At 44.9% G+C, this 12,046-nt stretch overlaps 1 protein-coding gene across 1 annotated transcript in view; it reads right to left on the bottom strand.

Annotated features, from left to right (window-relative positions):
* The window catches only part of LOC306941876 (ryanodine receptor 3), a 302,817-nt gene that overhangs the window by 18,258 nt on the left and 272,513 nt on the right, over positions 1-12,046 (bottom strand). Inside the window, exons 88-95 of the mRNA XM_079527516.1 lie at positions 8,332-8,412; positions 7,822-7,910; positions 7,261-7,389; positions 5,810-5,914; positions 4,221-4,302; positions 2,260-3,377; positions 1,683-1,925; positions 461-519 (exon numbers count right to left, since the gene is read on the bottom strand). Of these exons, the coding sequence (XP_079383642.1) occupies positions 461-519; positions 1,683-1,925; positions 2,260-3,377; positions 4,221-4,302; positions 5,810-5,914; positions 7,261-7,389; positions 7,822-7,910; positions 8,332-8,412 (1,906 nt within the window). The remainder of the gene's footprint in view (positions 1-460; positions 520-1,682; positions 1,926-2,259; positions 3,378-4,220; positions 4,303-5,809; positions 5,915-7,260; positions 7,390-7,821; positions 7,911-8,331; positions 8,413-12,046) is intronic.

A 12,046-nucleotide genomic window follows, 5' to 3' on the forward strand; every position in this document is an offset into this window, starting at 1 on the left:
TCATGGCCTAGGGAAGAGAGATCAATAATTGCATTGATACTTTTACTTAAGAAAATACAAAATAAAATAGTACTTTTTTCACACCATGTCAAAGAAGTAGATAATGTATCAGCTTGCAATAACAATCAGTTGAATGTTGTCTCACTGATCACTTAGGGGCGACTCACACGGTCGCAACAGATTGATGTATGCTTGTTGTATACAAAGGGTGTGATACATCTTGCCCCAATGCATTTCCAATGGGAGTCACATGGTTTGACACAACATTTGTGTTGTATGAGGGGGAGGGGGGCAGTCGAAACACAGCCGAAAGCCATACAGCTTGTAGTCCAAAATGTTGTATCAAACCATGTGACTTCCATTGGAAATGCATTGGGGCGGCCATGACACTTACATCTTGCTTACATCTAGCATGCATCAATGTTGTATGCTAGATGGAAAGGTGTGAGTGAGGCCTTACTCTGCTTTCTCTGACTCAGATTTGTGCTCTCCATTGGTGGCTCCTTTCTTTGCAGCTTCCTGTAGGCAGACAGGTAATACTGTTATATCAAAATCACCTGAGATAAATACATATAAAACATCTAATCATCAAAAGGTAACAACAAATGACATAATGATGACTTTTAATAATTAATCATTAATAATGAATGATGACAATACAGTATGTCCTAAGAACCCCCGAATAATTTCAATGCACCAACCATGCACAACTGTATACAGGGTATCTGCACATTTTTAAAGTTACACTTAAATGTTTTTTTTCAAATAGCCACATTGTCAAATATTACGTATGAAAGAATCTATCATAATTGGTTGCTGTTGGGAGGAAACCACCTAACTCAATTATTGAGGTTTTTGAGGTTTTTTTCAACCCATAAATCAATGCTATTGAACATCCTTTAAAGAAATATTGAACCAATGAAAAGTATTAAAAAGTGCTTTGGACAAAACCTCTTAAAGGGGAAAACCACCCATTTTCAATATTTTAATATGTCATTAATATACCTTAGAGCTGTTGTGTGGAAATAATAAAAAAGTCCCCCATTCTGTGTTTCCTAGAACTGTAATTATGAAAAAAATCATTAACATGGTGAAACACATCTTGATGACATCATCAAGATGTGTTTCACCATGTTAATGATTTCTTTCAGACCTCTAGTTCTAGGAATGGGGGGACTTTTTTATTATTTCCACACAACAGCTCTAAGGTATATTAATGACATAGTAAAATGTTGAAAATGAGTGGAATGCCCCTTTAACTACATTGGACCCCCAACTGACAATATATAGTCACAACACCAACTTTGATGAGGCAGTATTGCATTAAAAACATATGGTTTTATTAATTTCCTGAAAAATGAACATTTTGGAGGTAGGTGGTTTCTTCCCGACAACATAGATAATGGGCTCCATTTTCGTTACCGCTAAACCCCATATCCCTAAACTTCTTTGCCTTTTTTTTTTTTACTATTTTGAAAAACATTTTTGAATAGTTCAACTAGCCAATCTACATTGACACGTTGTGAGCTTGTAGACTGGCCATTTTAACTATTCAAAAATGTTTTGCAAAATAGTAAAAAAAGGCAAAGACGTTTATGGATAAGGGGTTTAGCGGTGACGAAAATGGAGCCCTAAATAGTGCTTTGACCCATGGGCTGAGGATGTGGGCATGCCTACTGTACCTGTGCCTTCTTCTGCTTGACATGGCTTGACACGCCGTCCATAGCCATGGCTATGGACGGCGGGCCTCCCACCACCACCTCCGCCACGTCGCCCAGGCCCGGCTCCATGCCGTGCTTGCCCTCCCTCTTGGGCTGGATGTTGAGCAGCTCGGCCATCAGGTCCGCCTCCGTGGCGCCGTCCCCCCCCGGGTGGGCCATCATCTGGCCCATCATCTCCGCCGACAGCGCCGACGCCTCGCTCACCTCCAGTGGTGGGAAAGAAAATTACTCACATTTTTTACTTGCTTACTTACTGTGTCTAAATGTCTAAAAATTGTTTGAAAATAGACGATCTACAAGCTCACAATGCGTCGCGACGCGACACATTGTGAGCTTGTAGATCGGCTATTTTCAAACGATGTCACTAAAGTTTTCAAATAATTGTAGTGGAGTGCAAGTATAATATTTGCCTCTGAGATGTAGTGGAGTAGAAGTAAAAGTATTGGAAATACTCAAGTAAAGTACAAATGCCTCAAAACTGTACTCGAGTACAGTACTTATAATGAACTGCACTTAGTTACTTTCAACCGCTGCTCACCTCCAGCCGCTCCGCCTCCAGCACGTCCCCGTGGATGCCGAACTGCGTGGGGTCCGGCATGTTGCCCAGGATGTCCGTGACCTTCATGTTCTTGGCGCCCTCGACGAGCCCCCCGCCGAACAGGGTGGTCCACAGGACGTGGAAGAAGCCCCACACCAGGCCGTGCAGGGAGTGGAAGAGGCCCGTGAAGATCACCCAGAAGAAGGAGAAGAAGCCTCGCACCATCTCCCTGGCGCTCATCTTCCGGAACCTCTTGTAGTGCCGCCGCGCGCTCCTGAGGGTGAACTGCTGGCGGAGGTCCGCCAGGCTCTTCCTCATGGAGACGCAGGCGAGGGTGAACGCCGACGAGGCCTCCAGCGTCGCCGCCTCGTCCTCCTGCTCCTCCTCCTGCTCCTCCTCCGCCGCTCTCTGGCCGTCCTCCTCGTCCTCGTCCTCCAGGCGCTCCACCGGGTCCGTCTCAGAGATCAGGGAGGCCAGTTGCATCTCGAAGATGGTGTCCTCGCAGAAGTTCACGAAGAGCTCCATCTTCTCGCTCTCGCCGCCCTCGTTGACCACGTCGAAGATGAACTGCCGCTTGGACTCCTTGACCTGGGGCTTCTCCCACTGCGTGCGGCTCGACTCGCTGATCTCGAAGTAGACGCGTTCGATGCGCTTGGCTCCGCCCATGATCTCGATGCGACCCAGGTAAGGCTCGAAGTAGCTGAGGACGCTCTCGGCCAAGTCGAGGAAAGTCGACAGCCGGCTGTCGTGAGGCATGTGTTCCGAGAGGTTTGTGAGCAAAACGGCGACGTTGAACCCGATGTCCTTGGCCGGCTCGTGGAACCGCTCCACAAACTCCTCGTAGTTGAACATGTCGTTCTCATCGGCCTCGGCGCACGAGAGTAGAAATTCGATCTCGGACTGAGAATACTGCTTCTGGTTCTCCATGGACTTCTGGAAGTCCTTCTTGGAGATGACCCCCTTGCTGTCGGGGTCGTACTCCTTGAACTTGTCTGAGGTGGTCAGGTCCTTCAGCTTGAGGAACATGTCGAAGAACTTGAGGATCATCTCCACGTTGCTGGAGGACTCCACCAAGGTGTCCACCATCTGTTTGCCAATGGTGCCGTTGACAACATTCCCTGTGAAGACAAGAGGAACAGAACAAGGTTACGGAAGCCGAGGCAAAATATTATGTGTAGAGGATTATTTATATAGCACTGGTTCTCACAGTGGGTCCCTGGGAGTCCCTTGAGGGGGCTTCAGGGTGTCCCCAGCCAAATAATGGATCATTAGGATTAGGAACCAAATGGACCCTTATGTGCCTGTAACTCTGAGGGTGTAAAATGGAACCAAATGAACCCAAATGAACCTGTAAGGGTATATTAAATTAACAACAACTGTAGATTGGGGTCCCAGAGATGAAATAATTACATCAAATTGGGGGTCCGTGCCGTGGCCTAATGCATATAAAACTGAGGGTCCTTGAAATTAAAAAAGGTTGAGAGTCACTGCTCTACAGCCACGCAGTAATGTTCTTCACCTATGATGGTGGTGGTGGTCCCTGGCACATCGTGCGGGTACGTACAGTACATACATGGGCTAATCATGGGCGTATCAACTTGGGGGTCCCTGACATGAAAATGTTTGAGAACCACTCTAAGATACCCATAGCAAACACATCTGTGCAATAGCTGGTCATGAAAAAAAATCACACCCGTGTGAACTGAGTGGTGTATGGTCTTATATAGCCTGATCAGCTGTGGTCTGACGTAATGTCTGACGTAATGAAATCACACCCGGGTGAACTGGGTGACCGTAGCAACCATGCTCATTTTTTGATACGAACAGACAGACAGACAGACAGACAGACAGACAGACAGACACGTAAACTAACAAAGCCAGTCGTAGGAGTGGTTTACACCACTCAAAAAGCTAGGCACATCTACAGTAATAATGCTCCAGTGACTGGGCAGAAATCAAACCTTCCAGAAGTGAGAGCATCATGACTATCATGTCCTTCTGCAAGTCCAGGAGCTCCTTCAACAGCTCAATCTGACTGGAGTCCTGTGGGAAGAAGAGAAAACACTAAGGTTCTGGTTGTTTCCATACAGTACGACGGACTCAGTTTCACACAAGAAAAGATCATTTAAGAATTTAATTTGGGCCCTTGCAGCTCAAGAGGTACTACTGTGCCTGAGTTCTGGGAACCCACATAACATTTCAAAATGTTTAAAAAATAGTCAAACTTGCTGGTGTACGATTGGGACGCATTGTGAGCCATGACTAAATAGTCATTATGTTGAAAATGTGGTCAACAAAAAACCAACCTAGGTAGGGACTAGTGGACAAGAGATCCAGTCGAAGTCATAGTAAAAAATAAAAAAAAACATGTGAACCACAGTGTGCCGTGTCAGACATGCTCGCAACGGTCACAATCTCTGAGCCTCTGAGGGCTGACTAATATGCCTGAGAGGCATCGTTTGTGGGAGCTCTTCAAGCCCACTTCAGAGTGTGTTGGGGGCCCATCGCGGAGCCCGCAGGGGGCCCCCCTCCTACACCTGTGTCTTTTCTCCATACATCAACACCGGCCATAATGCTATTTCACCGTCCTGAAGCAGATGGCCTGGCTCACACTGACACATTTAGTGTCTCCTCCACCGTGTGGCCGTTCAGCGGGCCAACAATCTAAAGTGGGATTTGATGAGCTCAATTCCATAAGGCCCTCGCACCCACCTGTCCCCTCGGCCATTTCCAGCTCCCACAATCACCCCCATGCCCTTTTCAGATGGCACTGAAATGATATTATTAGGGGGATGGACAGGTTGCACACATCCCATACCTGGCTTATTGGAAATAAGAGGCAATATTGGTTAGGAGAAAAGTCATGCATCTTCTAGTTCAGTGGTTCTCAAAGTGGGGTCCGTGTACCCCAGAGAGGGTCCTTGGGGTCCTTCAAGGGGTCCCCAATAAAAAAATGTTTAAGCACTTTAAACATATACATCAGATATTTGACAATAGCCGGAGCACAACATTGCGATGCGCTGTGAGCTCCTGAGAAAACGTGAATATGTTTGAATATTTTTGAAACAACACACATCTTGTCAGATGGGGCGTCTGTTAATGTCATATTAATTTGGGGGGGGTCCTCCTTGGCTTTAAAAAAAAGTTTGAGAACCACTGTTCTAGTTTAGAGCATGGTGAGGCATTGTCATGATATTGAACTGTCCTTGGTTCATCCTTGATCTTAGAGAGACCTCTAGTGGTTATGGATGTTCATGCGAGGCACAGTTCAACCCTAGTTAAGACCTGATACTGACTCTACAAAATGTCTTCTAAATCCTAAAAGTTAATAACTTATTGCTGAGCTTGTAGATCTGCTATTTATTTATTTGTTATCATGCAAATCTTTGAATAATATTATTCTATATATTATATCAAAATATATAATATCTATTGTTTTAAAACAATTTTTTTTAACTCAAATCTTGAATTGCTTCTGGGGAACATAGCAACATAGACATTTGTCATACTCCAAATGAAGAAGGCTTTACAGAGGCGGCCCAATAATTACCTGAGACAGCTTCATCTGCATGTTTGCAAACACATGCAGGAAGCCCACCACTGCATCCCACAGCCGGCTGTGAGCCAAACTCTGCTGGTTACCAATGCATGGACCCTGCAGCAGTGAAACACAGCAAACAATAAGACTTGTATTGCAAGCCAGACCCCAAATAATTGGCAAAACAATAAGATTTCTTTTTTTTTAAAGATACATTTTTTGTGGCTTTCGCCTTTATTTTCTTTTTTATAGAGGGATAGGTATACAGTAGGCTGACAGGAAATGGGGAGAGATAGATGGGGGGGGTGACACGCAGTAAAGGCCGTCGGGATCGGGAGTCGAACCCGCGGCACACTGCCAGACTGGATTACCAGCCAAGGTGCCCAGACGGCTACGCCAGCCGCCCGGGCCAATATTTTCTTAATAATACGGTATAACATTAATATAAAAAAGGTGATGTACTGTTAAAACTTAGAAAAAAGTAGTTTTCATTGTATACTGATAATAAATGGGATAACTCGATTGACATGCTCTTAGAATGCATGCGGCGGGCCCACCCATCCGACCACTTAACACGCCGTTTGGCTGCATTGGGGATTTTCAAGTGGGCCCTGATCCAGAGATGGTGGAAAAGCGCTGAAGTAGATAAAGCTAGGGCAGAGCTCAGAGCCGTAAAGTCAGTGTTTTCCTTTTACTGTGACATGTTTATAATGGCGTTCCACTGAGGCAGCACTGCAGCAAAGTGTATCACATTTTACTGCTCAGAGAATTGTCTAGTAGCTAACCACTTAAGCTGTATATGCTTAGTTGACCGGAATCCCCCAGGGGTATGTATACTATGCTCCCTTCTTTTTCCCCCCAAATACACGGCTGTTTTCTTATTAAAAAACAGCCGATCTACGGGGGCACAGTCGGTAGTGCTGTTGCCTCACAGCTAGAAGGTCCTGGGTTCGATTCCCGCTGGGGACGCTGTGGGTACCGGCGGCGTGCTCTCTCCTCTGCGTCATTAGTGCCCATACCCGAGGCGGGCTTGGTGAAAGGGCCCTTCTGTGTGGAGTTTGCATGTTCTCCCCGAGTCCCCCAGGGTAGGTACCCTCACAAAAAACATGCAGTAACCCTGGTCTCTAAACTACCAGCAGGGGTGCCTGATGGAGGGGAAAGGAACTGGTTGGAATAACGTGTTCCTTCCATGTGCTATGTCCAGCCAGGAAAACTCCCCCCTGTCAGGTGAAAAGAAGCAGCTTGGACTCCTCATGCATAGAAGGAAGCATGAGGTCAGTCCGCTGCCCCCCAGGTTGGCAGAGGAAGCATAGTGCCCAGGATTACAGTGTCAGGACAATTGACACTGGGTGAAAAAATGGGTTACAAAATCGTGGGATAAGAAAATCGCAGAATGTTTTGATGATGGTGATGTTTTGCTGGCTAAATCAATTCCTTTACTGTATGAACTCTGTGTACAGTACCTGTATATACTCTGTTAGAGAGTTGAAGATCTGCTTGGCCACAGCCAGGGCTTTAGAGAAGTTCCTCTGTCCTGCTTCATCCATGACATCCTTACCGGAGTAGTACCAGTAGAAATCACTGATGGATTCCTGGGAGAAGCATTGATTGGTTGATTCATCGATTGCATACTTTGCAAAAAGCACACAGGTACAGCTATACAACAATGCTAAAAGCACTGAGGGCTTGTTTCCATTGTGGTAAACGGAACAGAACGACATGGCAGCCCGGCAGCCAGAACCGGCGACGGTAACGGCAGACGGCATCAATGTTAAAATATTTAATCTTTTTTACTGTTCCGTGCCGTCCAGCAGGTTTTGCCGTTTGCCGTCTACCGCTTGCCTGATTCCATGTGAATGCAGCATAAGGATGTTATACTGTAGAATTGGCATCCCAGAGATAAAAATTGGGCCTGGGGCTAAAATACATATCAAACTAGGGGGCCCTTGTTGACATTCAAAAGTTGACAATAATTGGCATACAGTATATGTACTGTACAGTGTGTACACCCAACAACATCTCACCTGGAGTCTGAGGAGGTAGTCCACAGTGCTGATGATGATATTGACCGTGGTCGTGTTCCCTGTCTGAGTCCTCAGGAAGTTCTGGAAGTCTGAGAACAGGAACCAATTGGGAAACAATGAGTTGGTCACGGGAGACAGACTTTATACAGCTTTTGACTTTATTGTTGCTTAGTAACAGTAGTATAGCAGCTAAGTAGTATAGCCTTAGAGGGTCAAACTGAAAAGTTTGACCCGAGAAAAATATTTGAACTGGGGACCCTGACTAGAGTTCACAACGGGCCTGAAAATTAAGGCCGGCCCGAGGCTCGGGCCCGACCCGAACAATTACCATACTTTTAGGCTTGAAAAATCCTTGAAAATCCTACGATACTTAGACGACTAAAACTAGACTACAACTAAAACATTACAGATGACTAAAATAGGACTGAAACTAAATGGAATTATATTCAAAAGACTATGGCTATGACTAAATCAAATTGTGTTGTCAAAATCAGCACTGGGTCCACCTACCGTTGTTGTGTCCTTCACACAGTAGCTGCAGAAACCTAAAGAGATCTCTAGTAAACTCATCATTCTGCAGCACCTTGGACCCTGCAGGCAATAGAAGACCACATTGACCACCGGTCCCCAACCTTTGGTTTCTTCTCACAGAGTTTAAGAGTCATCATAAACCCAACATTCCAACATCAGGCACCACGCATAATAACATCTCTGTCGTGTGGAAACCTCATATGGACCAAAACTGTGACTTTTCTGGATTAAAATCCGGGGGGTAAATATCAAAAGTAGCAGATCTGCAAGGTCAGAATGCTAGTATGATCAAGTAGGCCGTTGATTTAGGAGAAAGAAAAACACCAAATAGTCAGAGGATTCTGCACGATGGCGGCGAGAAGAAGCAGTGTCCACAGAAAGTTTTTTTTTTTTTTTTAGCATTAGAATGTTTATATTTCAATCGCGATGCGAGGAAAAATCTGAAATCAGATCCGAACCTCGGATTTCTGATCAGCACAACGGACAGCAGCGTAATTTCCGAGTAAAGAGCCATAGAAGATCCTAATTATAACAGTAGTCAACGCATGCGTTGAGCACGTTCCGTGCGTGCGGGGGTGAGCAAGGCTTTGCCTAGCAACCGGCTCAGGGCAAAAAGTAGTTTTTTTAGCGGTGCTGTTTCAGATCCATATAAAGCATTACAAAACATCAATGGCTAATCAATAAAACAACAGATGGCTATTAAAATACGTATACGTCAACAGCAGACAATGTGTTAACCATAGAAAGAGTCATCTTCAGACAGGGTCATTCACAATAGAAATGCATGGCAGAAAGACGCTGGCAGCTAAGAAGAAGGAGAAGAAAAAAGAACACTTTCTGTGGAGACGCCCCCTAACTGCTACTTCTTCACCGTGGCTTGCATAACTGCTACTCGTTCATAACTGGGCTTTGTGCAAGCGCCATAAAACGGCGTGCACCACTACTGCTTGCCCAGACACGACACAGTGCATCACGTCCAAAATGACAGCAGGGCATTATCGATAAAGAGGAATAAAAACGCTTTCACATGGGCAAAGCTTTGCTGTGTCCAGTAAACAAAGCTTTGTGTGAGGGTTTTTATTTCTTAGAACACGACTTTCTTCCAAAGACTGGCACTGGTTAGTACCATCGACATTTAAGAGACAAGACAAGGTCCCACGCAAACAACAAGCATTAACGTTCTTTAACGGAAGGAGCAAGAAAGAAACAGAGGCTGTCAGTTCACTTTGGGGCAGCTGGACTATGGATTCAACTAACGTTCCGGATGGGAGAGGAGCATGCATGTGTTCTCTCCAAACCAGAGCATTAGGGGAGGGTGATATCGCATTCAAGACAAGGGAGAGAGAGAGGGGGGAGAGAGAGAGGGGGAGAGAGATAGAGAGAGAGAGAGAGAGAGAGGAGCAGGGTAGGATGGGGAGCAGAGGGAACTGGATGAATTTGCACTCAGGATTGTGGCATTGCGTATAAGAATGAGTAGTATCTAAACCATGTATTTACCCCGCTCACTCACGTTGACTGCGACCGATGAGTTAAAAACATGACCAAGAAGGAAAACAAACAAAAAACAAAAAGCAGACATAAGCAAAGGAGAAGACATTGAGTTTCAATCAGAAGAAATATAGGAACAAGAGAGACAGGTAGCTCTACGGTTCAGTATAGATACATATAATCACTATAATAGTTCTAGGTTCCAGAAACATCACTGTATGTGGCACACTGACATGCGTTTAACACGTATACGTACTCTGCTCGTTAAGCAGTTGGCTAAGCAGCTGTTTCGACTGGAGGAGAGAACGCTACAGCACCAACAGTCACCATCACTTATGCCTGGGTTTATGAGGTGAGAATGAGCTGGAATATGCATGGCGTCACTGTCGGGCAGAAACCTTGTATCTCCACATTTCATTGTTTGTTTTAATATCTTGCCGTACAGTAGGCCTACAGTGTAGCACAACAGTAGTTAAAATAGCCTATCAAGCTCTCAAAGTATCGCGATGCAAGCAGGCAAAACATATGCTGTGTGTGTGTGTGTGTGTGTGTATATATATATATATATATATATATATATATATATAATATATATATATATATACACACACACACAGGGATGTTTTTCAGGAAAAGTGGTGGTATTATTAGGGCTAGTTTGTTTGTGTGCGCCTCGACGGAGCGGGCGGTAGAGTATCTTCTACAGTACCTGCGTGCTGGTTGTGGTGGGGCAAAAAACACAATTAAATCGTAATAATAGCAATTATTAGTGTGCCAATGAATCATCAACTTAAATGTGTAATCGTGACAGCCCTACCCTTAAAAAAAATATGATTTACTGAACGGTTTCGGACATGCAAGGTTTCAGCATGAAAGTGATGATGGGCGGAACGTTATCTGCATACTGTATGCAGTGAGTGCACCCCATGGGATCACATCGTATGCACTGCACCCTCGTCATCATGTGACAGCTGGATCACACCGTATGCAGTGCACCCTCGCCCCATGGGATCACACCGTATGCAGTGCACCCTCGCCCCATGGGATCACACCGTATGCAGTGCACCCTCGTCATCATGTGACATCATGTGACATCATGTGACCCTCGTCATCATGTGACATCATGTGACATCATGTGACATCATGTGACCCTCGTCATCATGTGACAGCTGCGAGTGTTCATTTTGTCGACTGAAACTGAGACGAAAAATGTTCGTCGACTACCTTTTTTTCACTGACAAAAACTAAATGAAAACAAATCTATGACGCTGAAACTATGACTACATATACTGACAATTCCGTCAACAAATAAAAACGAGACTAAAATGTTAGGGAGGGAAGTAGTGGATTAGCGATCTAGTAGAACTAAGACAAGTCCTTGTGACTCTCCGACAATAGCCGTTACAAGCTCACAACATGTCACATTGTGAGCTTGTAGATCTGCTATTTTCGGCATAAATCAGGCATTTCAACGCCATCCCGGCCGGCCAAAATACATTTCGGTCGACTAAATCAACTGCAGATTTAGTCGACTAAAATCTTATGGTATTTAGTCAACTAAAACTAGACTAAAACTAAAACATTTTGGATGACTGAAATGTGACTAAAACTAAATGGAATTTTAGGAATTTTAGGACTACATAAGGTACATAAGAATTTGCTGTCAAAATCAACACTGCTGCGAGTGTGTCTTCTTTGGTTTGGTTTTGCAGCGACAGACAGGACAGGGACAGGGACAGGGACAGGACAGGACAGGACAGGACAGGACAGGACAGGACAGGACAGGACAGGACAGGACAGGACAGGACAGGACAGGACAGGACAGGACAGGACAGGACAGGACAGGACAGGACAGGACAGGACAGACACACTTGGGCTGGCCAGCATGATGGACAATGCACACACGGTCTTACTGTAGCACATGATTCTCAACCTTTTTCATGTCAAGGACCCCCAGTGTGATATGCAGCATACAGTTGGGTGCCACCGATATTGTCCCTTATCATTTGACCCATTTAGGCCTGACCTCAAAATTTAAAAAAATCCTTCAAAATCCTCCAGTTTTCTGAAATAAATATTTTCACGATTTTTCAAAAATAGCAGACCTACAAGCTCGTAGCGCGCCACTCGGTGGCGCGCTATGAGCTTGTAGATGTGCTATTTTTCAATAGCTAAATTATAACATAATGTTTAAAACACCAAAAGG

This window comes from Electrona antarctica (assembly GCF_951216825.1).
Source record: "Electrona antarctica genome assembly, chromosome: 18".
NCBI classification, from domain to species: Eukaryota; Metazoa; Chordata; class Actinopteri; order Myctophiformes; family Myctophidae; genus Electrona; species Electrona antarctica.